The 26,638-nt window shown below is 47.5% G+C and overlaps 1 protein-coding gene across 6 annotated transcripts in view; it reads left to right on the top strand.

Annotated features, from left to right (window-relative positions):
- Positions 1–21,837, top strand: part of LOC121541592 (netrin receptor UNC5D-like) — a 353,223-nt gene extending 331,386 nt beyond the window's left edge. For all 6 annotated transcript variants that reach the window (XM_041850722.2, XM_041850721.2, XM_041850720.2 and 3 more), the window contains 4 exons: positions 12,597–12,746; positions 17,445–17,609; positions 18,067–18,245; positions 20,893–21,837. In XM_041850722.2, the coding sequence (XP_041706656.1) occupies positions 12,597–12,746; positions 17,445–17,609; positions 18,067–18,245; positions 20,893–21,115 (717 nt within the window). In that variant the 3' untranslated portion in view covers positions 21,116–21,837. The remainder of the gene's footprint in view (positions 1–12,596; positions 12,747–17,444; positions 17,610–18,066; positions 18,246–20,892) is intronic.
- The last annotated feature ends 4,801 nt before the right edge of the window (positions 21,838–26,638 follow it).

The raw sequence follows: 26,638 nt of genomic DNA, 5'->3' as shown, positions 1-26,638 counted from the left end.
GGACATGTACTGGCTTAAGCAGGGGGACACGTCTGGCACTGCAGGATTTGAGTCCCTGGCGGCGTAGTGTGTTACTGATGGTAGGCTTTGTTACTTTGGTCCCAGCTCTCTGCAGGTCATTCACTAGGTCATAGTTGTCTGTGTGTGAAAACCTTGTGAAGACTTACAGAAAACGTTTGACCTGTGTCATTGCCAACAAAGGGTATAAAACAAAGTATTGAGAAACTTTTGTTATTGACCAAATACTTATTTTCCACCACCATAATTTGCAAATAAATTCATTAAAAATCCCACAATGTGATTTTCTGGATTTATTTTTCTCATTTTGTCTGTCATAGTTAACGTGTACCTATGATGAAAATGACAGGCCTCTCTCATCTTTTTCAGTGGGAGAACTTGCACAATTGGTGTCTGACTAAATACTTTTTCCCCCCACTGTTTATATATATATTATTTCACACAAAAAAAAAATCCTTAAAGAGGTAGGGTTTCCTCCCGAGTGACGCAGTGGTCTAAGGCACTGCATCGCAGTGCTAGCTGTGCCACTAGAGATCCTGGTTCGAATCCAGGCTCTGTCGTAGCCGGCCGCGACCGGGACACCCATGGCGCACAATTGACCCAGCGTCGTCCAGGGTAGGGGAGGGAATGGCCGGCAGGGATGTAGCTCAGTTGGTAGATCATGGCGTTTGCAACGCCAAGGGATGTGGATTCGATTCCCATGGGGGGCCAGTATGAAAAATAAAAAAATTATGTATGCACTCACTAACTGTAAGTCGCTCTGGATAAGAGCGTCTGCTAAATGACTCAAATGTAAATGTAAAATGTTTCAAGTATCTCCGGAAGGTGGTCAGTGACTCCGCTGTCCTGGCGTCGTGAGGGAGCTTATTCCACCATTGGGGTGCCAGAGCAGCGAACAGTATTTTCAATTTCAATCATTCTCTCTCATATCGACACCCATTATCCTATTTCTGTCTCGTTCACACAAAAAGACAAACACACACACACACCTCTGACAGCAGCCAGTTGCTTTAAACCTGTGTGTTATTCTCCAGAGAGGTTGTGATTTGACAGATCTTGGCTCATTAGAGCAGCTTCGGTTCTGGACGCAGTCAGAGGGGAGCCTTGCATGGTGAATAGAGAGAAATTGCATTTGGGGAACCCACCAGCCAATTTTCTCAGTCTCTCTCTCTGTCACTCTGCCCTGTTTATTTGTCCTGTTTTTGTGTTGTTTGGGCTTCATACGACAAATGATTTCCCTTGCGATGCGATGCCCAGCCAGGAAAGTTAAGGGAAGCAAGGTTGCGATTTTTCCATTTCCCAAACTCGGTCCTGGGGACCCCAAGGGGTGCACGTTTTGGTTTTTGCCTTAACACTACAGAGCTGATTCAAATAATCAAAGCTTAGTAATGAGTTGATTATTTGAATCAGCTGTGTAGTGCTAGGGCATTAACCAAAATGTGCACCCCTTCGGGTCCCCAGGACCGAGTTTGGGAAACACTGGCCTACGCCTTTCACTTTGTGATGGAGACGGCCGGCAGACACACACACACACAGAGACAAATACAGTACATGCGTACACACAGACACACACAAAGACACACACACACTAATGCTCCCGGTCTCCCTAGAGAAGCACACAACAATACCCATGGATGAGAACCCAAAAAGCGTGAAATCACCAAAGTCCTTTAATCAATAGGAAATGCTATTCTGGAAGATTAGGCTTGATTTCTGTCTCTTTGTGTGGCTTCTCATGTATTGTCAATGAATTCAACTGAAACAGCATTTTAGGGCTATTGTGCTTCCTGATCTTATTTATTGGACGTTTTGATGCCAGGATTTGTTTATTTGTTTCATTGTGTGTTTGGGGGGGGTTTCATTCTACAAGTGACATGATTATGGAATTCTTTCTAGTTGATGAAAAATGCCTTTTAAGCAATTCTTCCATTTCCTTTCTCTTGCAAAGAGGGCTAACTGAATACCTAATATTTATAGATGACCTGGAGCCAGTGGGTTTGGCGACGAATATGTAGTGAGGGCCAGCCAACGAGAGTGTACAGGTCACAATGGTGGGTAGTATATGGGGCTTTGGTGACAAAACGGATGGCACTGTGATAGACTACATCCAATTTGCTGAGTAGAGTGTTGGAAGCTATTTTGTAAATGACATCGCCGAAGTCAAGGATCGGTAGGATAGTCAGTTTTACGAGGGCATGTTTAGCAACATGAGTGAAGGAGGCTTTGTTGCGAAATAGGAAGCCGATTCTAGATTTCACTTTGGATTGGAGATGCTTAATGTGAGTCTGGAAGGAGAGTTTACGGTCTAACCAGACACCTAGGTATTTGTAGTTGTCCACATATTCTAAGTCAGACCCGCCGAGAGTAGTGATTCTAGTCGGGCGGGCGGGTGCAAGCAGCATTCGATTGAAGAGCATGCATTTAGTTTTACTAGCGTTTAAGAGCAGTTGGAGGCCACGGAAGGAGTGTTGTATGGCATTGAAGCTCGTTTGGAGGTTTGTTAACCCAGATGTATACAAAATGGTGTCGTCTGCGTAGAGGTGGATCTGAGTCACCAGCAGCAAGAGCGACATCATTGATATACACAGAGAATAGAGTCGGCCCGAGAATTGAACCCTGTGGCACCCCCATAGAGACTGCCAGAGGTCCAGACAACAGGCCCTCCGATTTGACACATTGAACTCTATCTGAGAAGTAGTTGGTGAACCAGGCAAGGCAGTCATTTGAGAAACCAAGGCTATTTAGTCTGCCAATAAGAATGCGGTGATTGACAGAGTTAAAAGCCTTGGCCAGGTCGATTAAGACGGCTGCACAGTAAATCAATCCCAGAACAACAGCAAAAGACCTTGTGAAGATGCTGGAGGAAACAGGTACAAAAGTATCTATATCCACAGTAAAAATAGTCCTTTATCAACATACCCTGAAAGGCCGCTCAGCAAGGAAAAAGCCACTTCTCCAAAACCGCCATAAAAAAGCTAGACTACGGTTTGCAACTGCACATGGGGATAAAGATCTTACTTTTTGGAGAAATGTCCTCTGGTCTGATGAAACAAAAATAGAACTGTTTGGCCATAATGACCATCGTTATGTTTGGAGGAAAAAGAGGGTTGCTTGCAAGCCAAAGAACACCATCCCAACCGTGAAGCACGGGGGTGGCAGCATCATGCTGTGGGGGTGCTTTGCTGCAGGAGGGACTGGTGCACTTCACAAAATAGATGGCATCATGAGGAAAGAAAATTATGTGGATATATTGAAGCAACATCTCAAGACATCAGTCAGGAAGTTAAAGCTTAGTCGCAAATGGGTATTCCAAATGGACAATGACCCCAAGCATACTTCCAAAGTTGTGGTAAAATGGCTTAAGGACAACAAAGTCAAGGTATTGGAGTGGCCATCACAATGCCCTGACCTCAATCTATAGAAAATCTGTGGGCAGAACTGAAAAAGTGTGTGCGAGCAAGGAGGCCTACAAACCTGACTCAGTTACACCAGCTCTGTCAGGAGGAATGGGCCAAAATTCACCCAACTTATTGTTGGAAGCTCTTGGAAGGCTACCCAAAATGTTTGACCCAAGTTAAACAATTTAATGGCAATGCTACCAAATACTAATTGAGTGTATGTAAACTTCTGACCCACTGGGAATGTGATGAAAGAAATAAAAGCTGAAATAAATCATTCTCTCTATTATTCTGACATTTCACATTCTTAAAATAAAGTGGCGATCCTAACTGACCTAAGACAGCAAATTTTTACTAGGATTCAATCAATCAATTTTATTTTATATAGCCCTTCGTACATCAGCTAATATCTCGAAGTGCTGTACAGAAACCCAGCCTAAAACCCCAAACAGCTAGTAATGCAGGTGTAGAAGCACGGTGGCTAGGAAAAACTCCCTAGAAAGGCCAAAACCTAGGAAGAAACCTAGAGAGGAACCAGGCTATGAGGGGTGGCCAGTCCTCTTCTGGCTGTGCCGGGTGGAGATTATAACAGAACCATACCAAGATGTTCAAAAATGTTCATAAGTGACAAGCATGGTCAAATAATAATCAGGAATAAATCTCAGTTGGCTTTTCATAGCCGATCATTAAGAGTTGAAAACAGCAGGTCTGGGACAGGTAGGGGTTCCATAACCGCAGGCAGAACAGTTGAAACTGGAATTGTAACGATCCCGGCAGTCTGAGTCGGGTCCTGTCTGTGGACTAGTTTTTCTGTTCGTGATCTCCAGTTTCCCGAGGGTTCGGGAACGCTCCGGGGAGCTCTCTTGATTTCCGCACCTGCATCCCATCAGCAATCTGCACACCTGGTCCTGATCATCACCCTTCTTAGGCTCTGGCCTAACATCCATTCCCTGCCGGATCGTTAGCCATGAACAGTAGGTTTACCAGAGTATCAGTCTTAGAGCCTAGCGTTAGTTTTGTTGTTTTTGCACCTTGTTGGTTTGTTGCTTACTTACCCCGTTTTGTTCCATCTGCAGTCACCCGTCCGGAACCTTCATCCAACCTCTGCCTGGTGGTCGGCGGCTGCCGACCCAGGATGGGATCAACCACTGCACCCCCAACAACTAATCAACGCCGCCCGCTCTGTTCCCTGGATTATTCAGCATCACTCTTGAATTTGTAAATAAACACTCACCTTCGTTTCAACTTACCTTGTCCTGGTCTGCTTCTGGGTTCTGGCTTAGCAACTCGTGACAGAACGATCCGGCCAGTAATGAACCCAGCGGACCTGGACTCTGTTCGCCATGCCATTACCCAGCAGGAGAAGATGTTGGGCCATCATAGCACGGTACTACAGGAGATCGCGTTGTCAGTTCGGAACCTTTCTACTGGTCTGACGGAGGTCCAGAACCAACGCAAGTGTCCGGTGGAGGATCCACTACCGGTTTCACCCATCTCGCCTGCCGCTTCTGAAGCTGTGTCCTTCCGTGAGCCCAAGGTTCCGACGCCGGATAAATATGAGGGGGAGCTGGGAAGATGCCGTTCCTTCCTTATGCAGTGTGGATTAGTGTTCGATCTACAGCCCTACTCTTATGCCACAGACAAGGCTAGGATAGCCTTTGTGATTGAGTTGCTGCGTGGTCGAGCGCTGGAGTGGGCTTCAGCCGTTTGGGAACGACAGGATCCCTGCATGGCTTCATACCAGGGGTTCACGGCCGAGATGAGGAAGCTCTTCGACCATTCCGTCCGAGGGAGGGACGCAGCTAGGCGCCTGTTTTCGCTTCGCTAAGGAACTCGCAGCGTGGCCGACTTCGTGATCGAGTTCAAGACGTTGGCTGTGGAGAGTGGGTGGAATGAGGAGGCTCTGCAAGCGGCCTTTTACCAGGGTCTGTCGGAGCAGCTCAAGGATGAGTTGATCTCCTATCCGGAGCCTAGTGACCTGGACAGCTTGGTAGCCTTGTCTATTCGGGTGGATAATCGAGTCCGAGAGCGAAGGAGGGAGAAGCAATGGGTTCCGTCCAACCGATCAGCTTCTCAGGTTCCAGTCGGGTCGTCAAACTGCGCGGCTCGCTAAAGTTGGGAGGACTTTTAGCGAGCCAGTTTCGACCTCTCAATACCTCTGTCAGACCCGTTTCCCGGCTACCCTTATGAACAGGAATCAGAGCTTAGCGATTAACGCTTTTATCGATTCAGGTGCCGATGGAAGCTTTCTAGATGCCGAGTTGGTGGAACAGCTGGGGCTTTCCAAGGAGCAATTGCCGGAAGCCATTGAAGCTACCACTCTGGACGGCAGTAGTCTGGCACGTATCACGATGAGGACTGAACCGGTTAAGATGCGGTTGTCGGGGAATCATTCTGAGATGATTTCATTCTTCATTCTGCCGTCTTCCCATGTTCCTTTGGTCCTTGGATACCCCTGGCTGAAGGGAACACAATCCCACGTTCGATTGGGTGACGGGCAAGGTAACGAAGTTGGAGCCTTGATTGTCATGCTAACTGTCTCAAGACTGCCTGCCCCCATTCGGTTCCCAGTCAGGTGATTGAGGCTAAACCCCCAGATTTGTCCCTGGTTCCCGAGACATATCACGATTTGGGGGAAGTTTTCAGTAAGCAGAAGGCTCTGTCACTCCCTCCCCACCGACCCTATGATTGTGCCATCAACCTGTTCCCTGGAGCTGTCTACCCCAAGGGAAGGTTATACAGTATCTCCCGACCTGAACGTGAGGCTTTGGAGACCTACATCAAGGAGTCCCTAGCTGCTGGTCTCGTTCGTCCCTCGTCATCACCCCTGGGGGCAGGATTCTTCTTTGTGGGTAAGAAGGATGGCTCTCTTCGACCGTGTATTGATTATCGGGGGTTGAATGACATCACGGTCAAGAACAAGTATCCCCTGCCCTTGATGAGTTCTGCCTTCGACTCCTTACAGGGTGCTACGGTGTTCACCAAGCTAGACCTACGCAATGCGTATCACATGGTCCGGATCAGAGAGGGGGACGAGTGGTTGACGGGTTTCAATACACCGATGGGTCACTTGAGTATCAGGTGATGCCGTTTGGACTGACCAATGCTCCAGCGGTATTCCAGAGTATGGTGAACGACGTCCTGAGAGATATGATCGGTCTCTTTGTGTTTGTTTACCTGGATGACATTCTGATCTTCTCGAAGGAACCTTCCGACCACGTCCAGCATGTCCGGCAGGTTCTGCAGCGATTGTTGGAGAATCGCCTGTTCGTGAAGGCCGAGAAGTGCGAGTTTCACGCCCACACGACATCCTTTCTCGGGTACATCATCTCCAGGGGAGAGATTAGGATGGACCAGGAGAAGGTTAGAGCGGTTCTGGAATGGGCCCAGCCCGGTACGAGATTGCAGCTCCAGAGATTTTTGGGGTTTGCGAATTTCTACCGCAGATTCATCCGGGATTACAGCCGTGTGGCCGCTCCGTTAACTGCCTTGACTTCCAGTATCAGGACCTTCAAGTGGAATCCGGAGGCGGATCGAGCGTTTCTGGATTTGAAGAGGCGATTCACCAACGCACCGATTCTCTCTCAACCGGACACGGCCCGTCAGTTCGTCGTTGAAGTGGACGCGTCTGATGTGGGAGTTGGCGCCATCCTGTCGCAGCGATGCTCCACGGACAGTAAACTCCATCCCTGCGCCTACTACTCGTCGCCTTTCGCCTGCGGAGAGGAATTACGATGTGGGTAACCGGGAGCTTCTCGCGGTGAAACTTGCCTTGGAGGAGTGGCGCCACTGGTTGGAGGGGCGGAGCAACCGTTTATTGTCTGGACTGACCACAAGAATCTTGCTTACGTGCAATCGGCTAAACGTCTCAACTCCCCGTCAGGCCAGGTGGGCGTTGTTTTTCGGACGATTCAAGTTTTCCCTGACGTTCCGACCTGGATCTAAGAACGGCAAGGCGGACGCCTTGTCCCGGATGTTCTCCAAGACGGAGGAGAGTGGGTCCAAGACCGAGACAATTCTCCCCCGGAACTGCGTCGTGGGAGCAGTTATGTGGAGGATTGAGGAGGAGGTGCTGGCGGCCCTTCGGACTCAGCCCGGTCCCCGTAACGGTCCACCCGGTCGGTTGTTTGTGCCTGAGTCGGTTCGTCCTGCTGTCCTCAAATGGTCCCACGCCAGCAAGATGGCTTGTCACCCTGGCGTGGCTCGGACAATGGCGTTTCTTCGCAGACGTTTTGGTGGCCTGCCATGGCCGAGGATACTCGGGGTTTTGTTGCTGCCTGTCCAGTGTGTGCGCAGAATAAGAGTACCAATCGGCCCAGCTCTGGACTACTTCACCCCCTTCCTATTCCCCGGCGACCATGGTCGCATCTGGCCCTGGACTTCGTCACTGGGTTGCCCGCTTCTGAGGGGAACACGGTCGTTCTGACTATCGTGGACAGATTCAGCAAGTTCGCCCACTTTGTGCCAATTGCCAAGCTTCCCTCTGCCTCGGAGACGTCCGAGATCCTGGTTAGGGAGGTTTTCAGGGTCCACGGTTTGCCCAGTGATATCGTTTCCGACCGTGGCCCTCAGTTTACCTCTGCTGTCTGGAAGTCCTTCTGTTTGGCCATTGGAGCTACAGTCAGTCTCACATCTGGTTTTCACCCCCAATCCAATGGTCAGGCGGAGAGAGCCAACCAGAAGATGGAATCCACGCTACGCTGCCTGGCCTCTTCCAACCCCACCTCCTGGGTCTCTCAGTTGCCTTGGGTTGAGTATGCCCACAATACTCTCCCTACATCTGCCACTGGGATGTCTCCCTTCCAGTGCCTGTATGGCTACCAACCTCCCCTGTTCCCTTCTCAGGAGAAGGAGCTCTCAGTGCCTTCTGTTCAGGCCCATATTCGTCGTTGCCACCGGACCTGGCATCGGGCCAGAAAGGCACTCCTTAGAGTTTCGGACCGGTATCAGCTCCAGGCGAATCGTCGCCGGATCCCCGCTCCCACCTATACCATCGGAGATAGGGTCTGGTTGGCCACACGGGATCTTCCGTTACGGACTGAGTCTAGGAAGTTGTTACCGGGGTTCATTGGTCCGTTTGTGGTGGAGAAGGTGATCAATCCAGTGGCAGTTCGACTCAAACTACCGAGGACGCTCAGAGTCCATCCCACCTTTCATGTCTCCTGCCTCAAGCCTGTTTTCCTCAGTCCTCTGTTGCCTCCTCCGCCTCCTCCTCCTCCTCCTCGGATGATCGGAGGTGGTCCTGCCTACACGGTGCGACGCATCATGGATTCCAGACGGCGGGGCCGGGGTTTCCAGTATCTCGTGGACTGGGAGGGGTATGGTCCTGAAGAGAGGAGTTGGATTCGCGGCGACAGATCCTAGATGCTGACCTCATCCGTGACTTCTACCGCCTCCATCCTGGCGCTCCGGGAGTCCGCCCGGTGGCGTCTCGTCGGAGGGGGGTACTGTAACGATCCCGGCAGTCTGAGTCGGGTCCTGTCTGTGGACTAGTTTTTCTGTTCGTGATCTCCAGTTTCCCGAGGGTTCGGGAACGCTCCGGGGAGCTCTCTTGATTTCCGCACCTGCATCCCATCAGCAATCTGCACACCTGGTCCTGATCATCACCCTTCTTAGGCTCTGGCCTAACATCCATTCCCTGCCGGATCGTTAGCCATGAACAGTAGGTTTACCAGAGTATCAGTCTTAGAGCCTAGCGTTAGTTTTGTTGTTTTTGCACCTTGTTGGTTTGTTGCTTACTTACCCCCGTTTTGTTCCATCTGCAGTCACCCGTCCGGAACCTTCATCCAACCTCTGCCTGGTGGTCGGCGGCTGCCGACCCAGGATGGGATCAACCACTGCACCCCCAACAACTAATCAACGCCGCCCGCTCTGTTCCCTGGATTATTCAGCATCACTCTTGAATTTGTAAATAAACACTCACCTTCGTTTCAACTTACCTTGTCCTGGTCTGCTTCTGGGTTCTGGCTTAGCAACTCGTGACAGGAATAGCAGCAAGGCCAGGCGGACTGGGGACAGCAAGGAGTCACCACGGCCGGTAGTCCCGACGTATGGTCCTAGGGCTCAGGTCTCTCAGTTGGCTTTTCATAGCCGATCATTAAGAGTTGAAAACAGCAGGTCTGGGACAGGTAGGGGTTTCGTAACCGCAGGCAGAACAGTTGAAACTGGAATGTCAGGAATTAAATGTCAGAAATTGTGAAAAACTGAGTTTAAATGTATTTAGCTAAGGTGTATGTAAACTTCCGACTTCAACTGTATGTGATAGATCTATTCCGGGGGCCGACGACCTGGCTGTCGGATCCGATAACTTATCCTATTTTCTCCAGCACTTCATAGGGTCCTTTCCATGTGGCTAGTAGTTTACACTCTACCGTGGGGACCAGCACTAACACCTTATCTCCCGGTTGAAATTCCCTCAGGGTATCCTGCCGGTTATAAGTGTGCCGCTGGTCCTCTTGTGCTTGCCTCATGTGCTCTCTGACGATGGGCGTGACTGTGGCTATCCTGTCTTGCATTGCCGTGACGTGCTCTATAACACAATATAAGGGGTGGCCTGGTGCTCCCAGGTTTCCCGGGCGATGTCTTAAGATTCCCCGGGGGTGCCTCTCATATACTAGCTCAAAGGGTGAAAACCCCAGTGAGGCTTGGGGAACCTCTCTAATGGCAAACATCAGATACGGTAACATGAAATCCCAGTTTTTCCCATCCTTATCGATTACCTTCCTGAGTATTGACTTCAGGGTGCGGTTGAATCTCTCAACCAGCCCATCCGTCTGAGGATGGTAAACCGATGTCCTCAACTGTTTCACCTGCCACAACTTACAAAGGTCCGCCATAAGGCGGGACATAAAGGGGGTCCCCTGGTCAGTAAGGATTTCCTTTGGAATCCCTACCCTGGTGAACAGGAGCACTAACTCCTTTGCAATATTTTTGGAAACCATCGTCCGAAGGGGAATGGCTTCTGGGTAGCGAGCGGCATAATCTAGGATGACCAGAATGTATTAGTGCCCTCTGGCAGATTTGGGTAGTGGGCCCACTATATCCATTGCTATCCTCTCAAATGGCGTTTTGATTATGTGGAGTGGCACTAATGGGCTTCTAACAGCTGGTCGGGGAGCTGTTAACTGGCGCTCGGGGCATTCTCCACAATGTTGAGTCACCTCAGCCTGAATACCTGGCCAGTAAAACCTCACAATCCTGTCTCGGGTTTTATCGATACCAAGGTGTCCCCCCAGAATATGCCCATTAGCTAGGTCCAGTACTGTTTTTCGGTACTGGGTGGGGACCAACAACTGTTCCACCACATCAACCCCTATTTTTGAGACTGATGAAGTGGGGGAAACTATTAGGCATCGTCCCGTCATTTATGGGGGTACCATCCACGACCTGCACATCTGCTCTGGCTTGCTGCAGGTTTGGATCCTGGGTCTGGGCCGTCCCGAAATTAGTCAGGGACCCTGCCAGGTCTGTTGGTTCTAGATAGTCGCCCTCTGAATCCAGATCGATCCCCGGCCCAACTAGTACCGGGCTGCTCATTATTGACGGGGTCTGCCCCTTCCTCATCCTCCCCTACTAGCACCTGTGAGGTTGGCCCCTGGGAAACCTTCTATTTTCTTGGCTTTGGTTGAGGGCTAGATGCTACTTCCTGCTTGGTCAGGGGGGTTTGCTTCTCAAATATGCCATTCTTTTGGCCTAACCTCGCAAAGTTAGGAAAGTATCTACCCAGTATTACATCATCTTTGGGACCACGCAAACCTCATAATCCAGCAACCCCTCCTCAGTTTGTATGCTCACTAAGGCTGTTGGATACGGACGGGTATCCCCATGAATGCACGTAACACTGACATCCTGACTTATCCAGTTTATGAGTCGGCACGAGGTCTGCAACGATCAAGGTTAACATACTGCCGGAATCAAGCAGGGCTCCAACCTCTTTCCCTTCAACCTTCACCATGCACATATGTTCATTTCTTGGTCTTTCAAGTACAGTGGTTACCACAGGACATGCGTACCATATATCAGTTTCTTCTTTTCCACCGAGGTTACATTGCATTGGCTCTTCTTTCACAGGGCAGTAGGCCGCAATATGTTCCGGTCTATTACAATTGCAACAGAAAATAGGGTTGACCCCTTATATGTGGGTCGGCCCCACCTTGCGAGCGTTCCCCTTGCTTCTGGGGATTGTAGTTTTTGGCGGACTGCCATTTTGTGATCTGTCGTTCCTGTCGGGGTGGCCATTTTAGTGAGAGGGCAGAGCCCGTTTATTAGTTCTGCTCTCACATATCTGCCATTTAACACTCTGCCCCTTTCTTTGCCACAGTATATTACTGGAAACCTTTTAAGTTTACCAGTAAACTACCAGAATTTCGTATCTTTCAAGGATGTTATGTAATCTGTCACAATACATCTAGTGGCCCTTTTGGGTACTTCAGATTATCACAGGTGTCTCTGGCCCTCTGTGTGGCCTTATCACATGTAAAATATATGAAATAATTAAATAAGATGATTTTAAAATGAAACATAGAATGACAAAGCTGTAAAACATTATCCTAAATATAAACCATAAACTTAGTGAATACCATTGGTGTTTAATATGAGTGTTTCAGCATGAAATATCCTTTACATTTATTTACACACTTTTATTTTATTTTACCATGTCAATATGTATTTGTTGTCAATGTTTTGGCGGCAAACTGTTGGCAGTTGTGAAAAAAAGTCAATAGTTGGATGAGTTGCAGAGTTAATTGAAAAGAATCCCATTGTTGATTAGACACTTTTTTTCATTAATTAGGCTATTTTCTCTTGAACCATATCGTCTATCTCCTAAAAACTCACTGACAGATGGAGGAGAGGGGTTGTGACTGAGTAATATTGATTTTCTATGTTCTGTAATCCGTGTATACTGTTCTTCAACGCTGTAAACACACCCGGATTCAATGTAATTCTCATCCTTTAATCTCACCTTTCTCTCCTTCCCTCATCTCCCTTCTCTATCACACTCTCTCTCCCTCTTTCCATCTTGCCAACTTCTCCCCCACTCTCTCTCCGCCTCCTACCTCCCACCTCCTTCCCCACTCTCCCTCTTCCCTTCCCCCCTTCCCACCTCCCTTCGTCTCTCATCCTTCCCCCCTCTTCTCCTCCTCCACCCCTTCCCGTCCCCTCCCCTCTCCACCCTATCAGGAGGTGGCGTCGGCCGAGCGGGTGAGGGGTGGTCGTCTCCTGGAGGAGCCCAAGACGCTGCTGTTCAGGGGGAACTCCCTCAGCCTGCAACTCTCCATCCAGGACGTCCCCCAGTTCCTCTGGAGCATCAAGCCTTTCACCACCTGCCAGGTAGGGGATGGAGGAGTGTGTGTGGGAAAGGGAGGGGGGGTTAGAGAGGGAGTGTGGGTGTGCGTGGAACCCCATCATTAGAGAAACCTCCCTTCCACCACAATCCCTTCATCAGATTCCTCTCCTCCATTAACGATCCCTTCTTCTTCCTCTGTGGTCACATCAAAGAGCAGGGACAGCAGCAGGGGACCAGAACTATCTTCTCCACACACACACACACACACACACACACACACACACACACACACACACACACACACACACACACACACACACACACACACACACACACACACACACAAACATACACACAACAAAATGTATTGACTTGCTGTTTGTTTGTCATTGAAACTACACAATATGTAGGAACTGAATTGACTTTGAAGACTGGAATGTTAATTCAGTTTGCTCATGGATACACAACCCCATCCCCAAGAGGCTGCTGATTGTAATCCCTTCAATGATTAGCTGAGGTCGTTGAGTGGCTAAAGAGATCATTGACCTGGTCTGGTCTTAAAGACCCAGTGCTGTCAATAATGTGATTTTCCTGTGTTTTTTATATATTTCCACATTATGAGGTTGGAATAATACTGTGAAATTGTGAAAATTATGATAATGCCCTTTTAGTGTAAGAGCTGTTTGAAAAGACCGCCTGAAATTTCAGACTGTTTTGGTGGGATAAAGTTTTGGCCTGCCTGGTGACAGGCAGTCCAATAAGAAAGACCAATAAGAAAGAGAGGTCCAAACCTCTCTGCCAATAACAGCTAGTTTTCAGTTTTCCCATCCCCACTCAGACCACTCCTAGACAGTCCTAGCAAAATTCTTGCTTAAGAAATCACTCTTTGCTAAGAAGCTATTTTTGGACCTTTAACTAGTAGTTAAAAGGTGAAATATAGGAAAGAGGGCAATACAATTAGCTTGCATTGAGGCATTGTGTTTAGCAAATGTTGTCATCCAGGGCCTGTATTCAAAATGTGCCTCAAAAATGCTGATGTAGGATCAGGTCCCCCCCCCGTTCATGTAATTTTATTTATTAGGATCTAAAAGGCCAAATTGATTCTATATCAGTACTCTGAGACTCTTTGTGAATACGGGACCAGTGCTAGATTAGGTATATAGTTTAGGGCTGTCCCTGACTAAAAAAAATCTTGGTCAACCGAGAGTCGTCTGTTCTTTCGACCAATCGATTGGTAGACATTTATAAACGTGTATTTTTCTATATATAGACACACCCTATGTTTGAATAAAATCAACTATATATAGGCTACTGAGCTTTTCTGATGCTTTAAGCACTGCGATTAAAAATGAAGACACACAAATTACTAAAGAGGGAGCCAGAGATCAATATAGCCTAACCAGAAGAAAAAAACCTGTTCCCGAGCCACCTCCTCCCACTGCCCGCTGTTGCTGGTCTTCGCAGATTCTGCCATTATGCTCCTAATCGATGCCGGTAATAGGCTACAACAATGGTCGGCAACCTTTTCCATTTGGAGTGCCAAGTTATCATACCATTTCTACTGATCTACTTATGATTTTCATATGCACATTTTCATGTAACAATTTCATTTAATTTATAATGAAGTCTTCATATCTCAAAATCAATGTCATGTGGTTAATCAAAATTCTATCTAAATGAAAATGATACAAATCTAAAAGGATGCAGGTAGAAAATATCCTGATAAAAATAAATATCCTATAAATCACATTGGCTACTGTCACGGCCGTCTACGGAAGGAGTGGACCAAAGCGCAGCGTTTGTAGCGAACATGACTTTATTAAAGTTAAAGTGCACGAACGAGAAAACAATAAACAATGACGGATAGTGAAGTCCTCAGTACACAGACTGAAACATGGAACAAAAACCCACAACCCTAAGGTGAACACTGACAGTTTAAATATGGCTCCCAATCAGAGATAACGAGCCGACAGCTGACACTCGTTACCTCCGATTGGGAGTCACATGACGAGACAAGACACTACAACCAAAACCAAACACAACCAAATGAACACACCCTATACCCAACACAACCAAATGAATACACCCTGGCTCAAACTACACAGTCCCGGAGCCAGAGCGTGACAGTACCCCCCCCTAAAGGCGCGGACTCCGACCGCGCCTACACCCCAAAATAGGGGAGGGCTGGGTGGGTGTTGCTCCTCGGAGGCGGCTCCGGGCTTGACCACCACCCCACTTCACTCCCCCCGTAGTGCCCCCGGTCCGATCTGACCCCGCTTGCTGGATCAGGACCTCCGACGCGCACCCCTGGCTTGGCGCGTGAGGTAGGAATGGACCGAACCTGGCAGACGATACGCACCCTTTGCCTGGTGCGTGGAGCCGGAACAGGCCTCACCAGGCTGAAGACTCGCATCCCTGGCTTGGTGCGAGTAGCAGGAATGGGCTGGATCAGGCTGACGGCTCGCACCCTTGGCTTGGTGCGAGTAGCAGGGACGAGCTGAACCAGGCTGACGACTCGCACCCTTGGCTTGGTGCGAGTAGCAGGAACGGGCTGGACCAGGCCGACGACTCGTACCCCTGGCTTGGTGCGAGTAGCAGGAACGGGCTGGACCAGGCTGGCGACTCGCACCCCTGGTTTGGTGCGAGTGGCAGGAACAGGCCGGGTCGGGCTGGCGACACACACCGTAGGTTCTGTGCGTGGAGCAGGAACAGGCCGGGCTGGGCTGGCGACGCACACCGTAGGCTTTGTGCGTAGAGCAGGGACAGGCCGGGCTGGGCTGGCAACGCACCCCGTAGACTTGGTGCGTAGAGCAGGAACAGGCCGGGCAGGGCTGTCGACGCACACCGTAGGCTTGGTGCGTAGAGCAGGAACAGGCCGGACCGGGCTGGCGACGCACACCGTAGACTTGGTGCGTAGAGCAGGAACAGGCCGGGCAGGGCTGTCGACGCACACCGTAGGCTTGGTGCGTAGAGCAGGAACAGGCCGGACCGGGCTGGCGACGCACACCGTAGACTTGGTGCGTAGAGCAGGAACAGGCCGGGCAGGGCTGTCGACGCACACCGTAGGCTTGGTGCGTAGAGCAGGAACAGGCCGGGCAGGGCTGGCGATGCACACCGTAGGTTTAGTGCGTGGAGCAGGAACAGGCCGGGCTGGGCTGGCGACACACACCGTAGGTTTAGTGCGTGGAGCAGGAACAGGCCGGGCAGGGCTGTCGACGCACACCGTAGGCTTGGTGCGTGGAGCAGGAACAGGCCGGGCTGGGCTGGCGACGCACACCGTAGGTTTAGTGCGTGGAGCAGGAATCGGCCGGGCTGGGCTGGCGACGCACACTGTAGGTTTAGTGCGTGGAGCAGGAACAGGCCGGGCTGGACTGGCGACGCACACCGTGGGCTTGGTGCGTGGAGTAGGAACAGGCCGGTCCGTACCGGGAACACACACCACTGGCCTTAACTGGGGATCAGGAACGGGCCGGACCGGACTGGTAACACACATCAGTCTCTCACGCCGTGCCACAACAACTTCCCTCCCTCTACTCGCCAATGGCTCCCGTAATCCGATAGCCTTCTCTCCACATCTCCCTGTGACAGCCTCCTGCTGCCCAGTCGCCCATGCCGTGTGCCCCCCCCTAAAAAATTATTGGGGGTGCCTCTCGTCCTTCCGACGATGGCCCTGCTGACGCCGTTGCTCCTCTCCTGCCAGGTTCTCCCCCTTCATCGCCCTCCGGTACCGGACGGCCTCCTCCTGCGTAATATGTCCCCAGCCGAGGAGGACATCCACCAGCGATCTCTCCTGCGGGTGTTCCTGTATACGCTGCTTGGTCCTTTTGTGGTGGGTTTTTCTGTCACGGCCGTCTACGGAAGGAGTGGACCAAAGCGCAGCGTTTGTAGCGAACATGACTTTATTAAAGTTAAAGTGCACGAACGAGAAAACAATAAACAATGACGGATAGTGAAGTCCTCAGTACACAGACTGAAACATGGAACAAAAACCCACAACCCTAAGGTGAACACTGACAGTTTAAATATGGCTCCCAATCAGAGATAACGAGCCGACAGCTGACACTCATTACCTCCGATTGGGAGTCACATGACGAGACAAGACACTACAACCAAAACCAAACACAACCAAATGAACACACCCTATACCCAACACAACCAAATGAATACACCCTGGCTCAAACTACACAGTCCCGGAGCCAGAGCGTGACAGCTACGCATGGCCTGTCTGCAAGGAACTTGAAACATACATTGTATCAACTATTAACTTGGTCCAGTCCGATCGTGCTAGCAAACTTGCAACATTGTATGAAATATTCTGGTTGTGCGCTCTGCAAACAATGTGTCCACTCCTACAATGACAACGGTAAGACTGTAATAATAATATATTGAATGCATTAACAGAAATTACTTTAACCAAACAAACATTGTAGATTAGAAATTATGGGAATTAACGGTAAATGTGCTACTGGTGATGCTGGTGTGGCTTCTGCAATGGATTAGTCCACTGAGACAGGCATGAATCAGACAGGTGTCTCTTGGACCATACATTTTATATATATATATATGGCACCACTGCTCGACCAGCCTATCGACCAAACAATCGACCAGTCGACTAAAGTTTATTTAATATATTGATCTCGCTCTCTCTCTCTCTCTCTCTCCCCTCTCTTTCTCTCTCTCTCACTCTCTCTACCTCCCTCCCCCCTCCCTTCCTCTCTCTCTCCGTCTCTCTCTTCCTCCAGGAGTTCTCGTTCTCTCAGGTGTGGGCTAGTAACCAGCACCCCCTGCAGTGTGCCTTCTCATTGGAGCGCTACAGCCCCGCCTCCTCCCAGCTGTCCTGTAAGATCAGTGTGCGCCAGGTCAAAGGTCAGGAGCAGATCCTCCAGGTCTACACCTCCGTGGTCGAGGTAAGGGGAGGAGTGTGTGTGGGAGGAAGTGTGTGTGTGTGTGTGTGTGTGTGTGTGTATGTGTGTGTATGTGTGTGTGTGGACGCGCACATGTGGCCCTGTGTTTGTGAGTGTCCGTCTTCATAAGTGTGTATATGTCCATGTGTGTGTATAAATTAATGCTAGTGTGTGTGTAAACCCCAAATGGAGGTGATGCTGTTATACTAATTGGCTCTCTCATTAGAGTGAATGTCTCCGGATTTGACTGAAGAGCTTTTCTTAATGAAGCTCTCAGGGGCTCTTGACTTGTAGATTGCATCGGTTTAACTCTTTGAAGACGTATAATCCGCTGTTATCTGTAGAAATGCATTGAATTGTGAATTATAAGACTTGAAATTATCTATTTAACTGTGAGTGAAAATATTTTACCACCCTGACACCCCTCTTTTTTAAATCCTGTAATGGTTTCTTCCTCCAGAGTGAAAAGGAGGTAGTCCCCTTCTTCACTCAGTCGGACTGTACCATCACATCACAGATGGGGTCCAGCGCCTTCAAGATCCCACTGTCCATCCGCCAGAGGATCTGTGCCACCTTCGACACAGCCAACGCCAAGGGCAAGGACTGGCAGCTGCTTGCACAGAAACTCTGCATAGACAGGTGAGATACCATTTGCATGCACTTGCGCACACACACACACACACACACACACACACACACACACACACACACACACAATCACTCAAAGACACACACACACACACACCTTGTGGGGACACACAATTCAGTCCCATTCAAAATCCTATTTTCCCTAACCCCTAACCCTAAACCTAACCCTAACCCGTACTCTTACCCTAAACCTAACCCAAAAACCTAACCCTAAACCTAACCCTAGCTCCAAACCCTAAAACTAACCCTAGCTCCTAACCCTAACCCTTAACGTAATTCTAACCCTAACACTAATTCTAACCTTAACCCTAAACCCCCTAGAAATAGCATTTTACATTGTGGGGACTAACAAAATGTCCCCAGTTGGTCAAATTTAGGTTTGTTTACTATTCTTGTGGGGACTTCTGGGGACACACACACACATTCACACACATAAACTCTTTCTGGTACTATACACAAAGAAACCCTGGGTCCCCGTCCTTAATTTCTAGTACAACTGTTATACTGGCCCGTGCAATGTTCACCATGTTTAAATTTGACTAGCATTTTGAGTACCACCCATTTAAGTCAATTTAATTTAGGTAGTCTAGAAGTTGTATTGATTAATAATGATACTGCACGCTACAGAAATGTGTCTTAACTTTGTTTGCTCTATTGGCTTGGTCAATATGATTGCAAATGACTCATTATGAAATGACCAAATTACAGAAATTATCAACCTTGACTGATTCAACTCTGTCTATCAATTGTCCCCATGGCTGTGCCCAGTTCATTTGCATACTGGTTGGCTTTTTAATCTGAATCTTCACCACTGTTGGGAAGGGAAAGGGGGATACCTAGTCAGTTGTACAACTGAATGCATTCAAATGTGTCTTCCGCATTTATGCCAATCCTTATCTGCTATCACCAAGCAGCCCTACCAGAGACCAGGCCACAGACACACACGGCTGATCTCATTATATATCTGTACACACACGCACACACACATACACACACTGAGAGACACACACACACAATAGCTGGAGGAGATTGTGTATTTGGGTCAACTGCAGGAAGGTCTCAGGCCACTGGTTGCTCAGGCTGGAGCTGTAAGAGAGAAAATGAGAGAACGAGTATAATATGATGATAATATTATGAGGAAACAATGTGTCCGGTTACACTTTAGTTGCTTATCTGTTGATAAGCAACTGCTTGCTAAGGTTACAGTTAGGTTTAGGTTTAGAATAAGGGTTAGGGCAAGGGTTAAGGTGAGGGTTAGGTTAAGGGTAAGGGTAAGGGTTAAGTTTAGGGTTAGGATAAGGGTTAAGGTTAGTGATACGGTTAGGGTTAGTAGATAGTTAGGTGAAATGTTACTGATAGTCTCTAGAGCATCTTCAGATGGACTATCCAAATAAAGTGTTACCTGCTGTCCTCATTAACTGTCCTCTCCACATACGTCCCTCTCTCCCTCCTTCATTCCCTCCATCCCTCCCTCCTGTAGAAGTATTTCTGGGATAGCTGCCAGAGCGCTATATGCTTAGGATGTTGGGGATTTTAGCAGTTTGATAATGGGTGATCTCTATTCCCTCAGCAGAAGAAGAAACAGTCAATAATAGAGGGCTATGTTTCAGCCATCTTGGCTGCGTTTACCAGGCAGCCCTATTCTGATATTTTTGTCACTAACTGGTATTTTCACCAATCCGATCAGATCTTTTGACCATTGGGCTGCCTGTGTAAACACAGTCCTGTTGTCTTGTTTCCACATAGCCAACCCTTTCCACCATCACTTTATCTCTCTGTCCCGCACCCCCCCCCCTCCCCTCCCCCTCCCTCTCTCTGATCTTCCATCTATCTTTTAGGAGTGGGGAAAGGGGAGGGGGGAGTTTACTGAGTAAAAGGGTGACATAAGCTGCGTGACATAAACCAGAAAACTGTGCCAGTAAACAACATGAGGTATTTCGGGAATGGGAGAAGGATTTGGGAATCATTTTCTACCCAGTGGAAGCCGCCAGCAGCATGTAATGAGAATGTCTCTACCTTGTTAAGCAGATTTTTGCTATTAAATCTCTGGGTGTGTGGGAGCATCATCACCACGCCTGAGAGGAGAAGGGGAGAGAGGGAGAGAGAGAGGGAGAGAGAGAGGGAGAGAGAGAGGGAGAGAGAGAGAGGGAGAGAGGGAGAGGGAGAGAGAGAGGGAGAGGGAGAGAGAGAGGGAGAGAGAGAGGGAGAGAGAGAGGGAGAGGGAGAGGGAGAGGGAGAGGGAGAGGTATACTGTGATGAAACAGTGCCCTCTGGTGAACAGCTGAGGTGGTGGGATAGCAGTGAGGGAGTAGGAAGTTGATGCTGAATTTGATATTCAGGATTTTGACTTTGATATTCAGCATAATGAGTTAAGCGATGCAATATACATGTATTTGTTTCCTTCTTCCTTTTCATCATCCACTCATTTCTCCCTCATACTTTTTGTCCAGTGTCTCCCAAACCTCTTCCCGAGTAACCGCAGCCAGTACCTCTTGTTGGATCTATTCCAGTACAAGCATATCTGAATCATCTGGTCAACTACTCATCAAGCCCCAGTATTCTATATGAACAGTGTCCTCTCTGTCCCTATCTCTCTCTCTCTGCCCCCCCCCCCCACTTCCCTCACCCCTCTCTCTAGGAACCTGTGTTACTTTGCGCGTCAGGAGAGCCCATCGGCGGTGATCCTCAGCCTATGGGAGGCCCAGCACCAGGACACAGGGGACCTGGACTCTCTGGCCAGCGCCCTGGAGGAGATCGGCAAAGTCCACTCCACCTCAAGTAGGACCACCACGCAGACCACCACAAGGACCAGCGCAACACTGGGCCGCAGCACTGAGGAGCTGGACGCTGAGTTCACCTAACCAGGGGAGGGAGGAATGGATGAACTGGAGCCCCAGCAGAGGATCACAAGGCTGGGCATGAACTAGCCTAAACATGGGAGGAATGGATGGACCCTTACAGTGGAGGAGGTCGTACAGAAGACTCCAGTGGACTAATCCAGCCAGGGGATGATTGGACAGAGAGCAGACATGACTAAGGACTACAGGGGAACTAACAAACTACTGTAACTAAAGTCAGACCACCAGGCTGAATGGAGGGGGAAGAGGGACAAGATGATAAGGGAACAAGAGGTGCTAGAGGAGAAGGGTACAAGGGAGAGAGGTAAAAAGGGTGAGGGGGATAAGGGTTCGAGAGGGGAGGGGTGCAGGCCAGGGCTAGGGGTGCAAGAGGAGATGGGAATAAGGGAAAGGGGACAAGGGACAGTGGTGCAAGAGGAGAAGAGGTGCAAGGCAGAGAGGGATAAGGGGGAGGGGGACAAGGGACAGTGGTGCAAGAGGAGAAGAGGTGCAAGGCAGAGAGGGATAAGGGGGAGGGGGACAAGGGACAGTGGTGCAAGAGGAGAAGAGGTGCAAGGCAGAGAGGGATAAGGGGGAGGGGGACAAGGGACAGTGGTGCAAGAGGAGAAGAGGTGCAAGGCAGAGAGGGATAAGGGGGAGGGGGACAAGCAAGCATTGTCCAAGGTAGAGGGGTTCTAGAGGTCTGGAGGTCCTGCCACAAGAGGGCAGATACTGTTATTTAGGTAGAAACAGAGGAACTAACTACAGTAACCTAGGGACTAATCCACAAAAGAGTCCAAAAGTTAACCGCAACTGAACCACAAACCAATGAGAGACACTCTTCCTAACCTGGACTATTAGGCCCCGCCCCTCTAGTAATTCCCCTCGGTAGCCAGAATGCTTTGTGTGACATGAAGATGTTGTTTATTTTATATTTATAATATCTCTCTCTTTTCATTATTTTCTTGTGTTTTTCCTTGCACATTGAAGGTGTGTTAAGTACATAGGCCTACTGTGGAACCAGAGAGAAACAAGCTCTGTCTAGTTATTCTAATGTTGACAACATGTTGTGAAAAACAGTCAGTTATGACGTCTGCCATATGACGTCACAAACATTTGGTTTACCCATACCTAGGCTCTGTTCCAATACCCACTCGAGCATACTACCTAGAATGAAGCAAGGTATTGGGGATTGCATTCAGAGTGGTATGCATTGTGGTATGTGTTGATATTGGGACGTAGCCAATATGTCATTTTACTGAATGGCACTGAAAAGGTTATTGTGTCACACTAGAGCAGTGACATGAATTAAGAAATGGCTATCTGCAGATGAATGAAGGAGAATGTATGAGGGATGGTCAAAACATCACTGGCTGTCACATGGGTAAGATCAACACACACACACGAACAAGCAGAATGGCACTTTCCTATCAGGTGGATGTTTTTTACCTAAATCTATTGATCAGAAAATGTATTGAAGTGATTAGAGTATTTACGTGTGCTGTTAACCCTTAAACTCCCACTCCAGTGGTGCTGTAGGCCAAGTCAGACTAACTAACAACTAACCCTTAGCCTACTACCAAGAAACACACGCACATACACACACAAAATAGGTAATAATAAAAAAGGTAAACTATGAGGAACAGTGTGTAGAACTGTCATAGTGTTGTTTAATGAAATTTACAGTGTTTTTACATGACAGTACCTAACTATAGTAAGCTCTCCAGTCTCCTCTACCTAAAGTGTGGGAGACACCAGGCACGTGGCAGAGGTGCTCCCAACATTGTTATAGCATTTAAACTCATCACACACAATAGCAGGAGCTGCAGCTTGGAGATGATGAACTGACACACACTGAACTGATCTGACATATACACACACACACACACACACACGCTGTCTGCGCGTGCACACACACACTCTGGGCACACGCACACACAGTTCCCCAATGTAGTGAGGTGTATGCCTAATTCAATATCTGGAACGCAAAAAATATGCAGACGGATGTCACTACAGTAATCGTCTAAAAGAGATATCTATACACATCAGTGTGTGGGTGCATGTGTGTGCACCTGCAGGTGTGCGTGACATGAATTTGAAGATCTGTCTTTGTCCCTTTGGAGAATCCAGCCTAGTGCTAGTATTTAAGTTTATCCTGATGTGTGATGTGTGTATCTCTCACAAGCTACTGTCTTTAGATATGTATTCCTTTGGAGAAAAATAAACACTACTGAATTGAGTAAAACGGTATCTATTTGTCAGACGTACTGAGACATTAATCTGACGATTTATCGATTTTATTTTGAGCTGCTGTTTTTACATAATCTGCCTTTCCTTATTAGGAAGAAACATACCTTTGAAATCTAAGAGATCCTTCCTAGTTCTCATACTGCAATTATTATATTTTTGGTTAGAGTAAAACGTAACTATTAAAAATAGTTGAATGAGGATTTTATCCTGAAAATATTATTATACATACAGTGAGAGGCATTTATAATTAATTTAATTGAATTAAGCCATGAATGTTCTTTATACATTCTCTATAATCACATTTTATTGATTTAGCTATGTTTTACAACACTATACATTTTGAATGTTAAGCAGGTGAATAGTATGATGATTATTATGCTGCTTATCACTGTTTGATGTATATTTCTGCTGATTTATGTTCTTTTTTTTCCTCAACATGATTTGCAAATGTATATACTCTATCATGTTTTGAAATAAATATGCAGTGAAATTCCCTTGTTTTCTTTGGTCTGAAAATGACGTTGTAATAAACCTTAGGCTGGGATTCAATCAACATTGTGCTTTCTGAAGGTCATTTTCGCTTGAGCCAACATCCTTTTAAGCATTGTCGGCTGTCCAGTGGACTGCTCTATAACACACATTGGATTGAATCCTGGCCTTAGGTTTATTACAATAACTAGGGTGTCCACCCACTCTGCCCGGCTTTGGTAATGAAATGTCACTTCTTTATGTTATAAACACTAGTGGTGCGTGGGTATAATCACTGGGGAAGCCAAGCCAGGAAAAAAACTCATATTACAACCTGCTGTATGTGTTGTGATAATTGCGTTGTTTACTCTATAACCTGTTAGTTCATATCCCATGCCACCATGGTATATAAGCCTAAGGCCGAGACAATAAGAAGACACAGTGGCAGAATAGATTCAACAACACCTTTGTTTCATCACAAAACCGGAGAGCAACATCTCTCCGGTGAAGTCCACAAACAAACAGTTACATGACCTACTACAGCATGGTCAAACAAGTTTCCGACATTTTCAGACTACTAAACAACAAGTGGTGGAAAAAGTAAAAGATTCCTTTATAGAAAATTACTCAAATAAAAGTGAAAGTCACCTAGTAAAATACTGCTTGTGTAAAATTCTAAAGGTATTTGGTTTTAAGTAAATGTATAAATAATTTCAAATTGCTTATATTAAGCAAACTAGACAGAACAATTTTCTTGTTTTTTTAATTTACAGATAGCCAGGGGCACACTCCAACACTCAGACATAATTCACAAACGAAGCATTTATGTTTAGTGTGTACTCCAGATCAGAGGCTGTAGGGATGACCAGGGATGTTCCCTTGATAAGTGTGTGAATTTGACTATTTTCCTGTCCTGCTAAGCATTCAAAATATAAGTAGTAGTAGTAGTACTTTTGGGTGTCACAAAAAATGTATGGAGTATAAAGTACATTATTTTTCTTTAGGAATGTAGTGAAGTAAAAATAAAAGTTGTCAAAAATATAAATAGTAATGTAAAGTACATGTACCCCAAAAGAAGACTAAAGTATTTTCACTTAAGTACTTTACAGCACTGTAAACAACTATTGATTTAGGACCACAGAGAATTACCGCAAGAAAAAAAGAAAACAGGAGCTGCCTCCACTATTGCAGCGCCATTTCAACTTCAATATTTCAAGATCATCAAATCACCTACAGTGAGGTAAAAAAGTATTTGATCCCCTGCTGATTTTGTACGTTTGCCCACTAACAAAGAAATGATCAGTCTATAATTTTAATGGTAGGTTTATTTGAACAGTGAGAGACAGAATAACAACAAAAAAATCCAGAAAAACGCATGTCAAAAATGTTATAAATTGATTTGCATTTTAATGAGGGAAATAAGTATTTGACCCCCTCTCAATCAGAAAGATTTCTGGCTCCCAGGTGTCTTTTATACAGGTAACGAGCTGAGATTAGGAGCACACTCTTAAAGGGAGTGCTCCTAATCTCAGTTTGTTACCTGTATAAAAGACACCTGTCCACAGAAGCAATCAATCAATTAGATTCCAAACTCTCCACCATGGCCAAGACCAAAGAGCTCTCCAAGGATGTCAGGGACAAGATTGTAGACCTACACAAGGCTGGAATGGGCTACAAGACCATCGCCAAGCAGCTTGGTGAGAAGGTGACAACAGTTGGTTTGATTATTCGCAAATGGAAGAAACACAAAATAACTGTCAATCTCCCTCGGCCTGGGGCTCCATGTAAGATCTCACCTCGTGGAGTTGCAATGATCATGAGAACGGTGTGGAATCAGCCCAGAACTACACGGGAGGATCTTGTCAATGATCTCAAGGCAGCTGGGACCATAGTCACCAAGAAAACAATTGGTAACACACTACGTCGTGAAGGACTGAAATCCTGCAGCACCCGCAAGGTCCCCCTGCTCAAGAAAGCACATATAAAAGCCCGTCTGAAGTTTATCAATGAACATCTGAATGATTCAGAGGAGAACTGGGTGAGGAGGAATGCTGCCTATGACCCCAAGAACACCATCCCCACCATCGAACATGGAGATGGAAACATTATGCTTTGGGGGTGTTTTTCTGCTAAGGGGACAGGACAACTTCACTGCATCAAAGGGACGATGGACGGGGCCATGTACCGTCAAATCTTGGGTGAGAACCTCCTTCCCTCAGCCAGGCATTGAAAATGGGTCGTGGATGGGTATTCCAGCAAGACAATGACCCAAAACACACGGCCAAGGCAACAAAGGAGTGGCTCAAGAAGAAGCACATTAAGGTCCTGGAGTGGCCTAGCCAGTCTCCAGACCTTAATCCCGTAGAAAACCTGTGGAGGGAGCTGAAGGTTCGAGTTGCCAAACGTCAGCCTCGAAACCTTAATGACATGGAGAAGATCTGCAAAGAAGAGTGGGATAAATCCCTCCTGAGATGTGTGCAAACCTGGTGGCCAACTACAAGAAATGTCTGACCTCTGTGATTGCCAACAAGGGTTTTGCCACCAAGTACTAAGTCATGTTTTGCAGAGGGGTCAAATACTTATTTCCCTCATTAAAATGCAAATCAATTTCTAACATTTTTGACATGCGTTTTTCTGGATTTTTTTGTTGTTATTCTGTCTCTCACTGTTCAAATAAACCTACCATTAAAATTATAGACTGATCATTTCTTTGTCAGTGGGCAAACGTACAAAATCAGCAGTGGATCAAATACTTTTTTCCCTCACTGTATGCTTAGTCTAATACAGTGACAACTAAGATACCAAAAACGATTTAGTCCAATCAACGTA

This window comes from Coregonus clupeaformis, chromosome 27 (genome assembly GCF_020615455.1).
Source record: "Coregonus clupeaformis isolate EN_2021a chromosome 27, ASM2061545v1, whole genome shotgun sequence".
NCBI lineage: Eukaryota > Metazoa > Chordata > Actinopteri > Salmoniformes > Salmonidae > Coregonus > Coregonus clupeaformis.
Note: the sequence above shows the minus strand (reverse complement) of the source record. Positions and strands in the feature narration are given on the sequence as shown.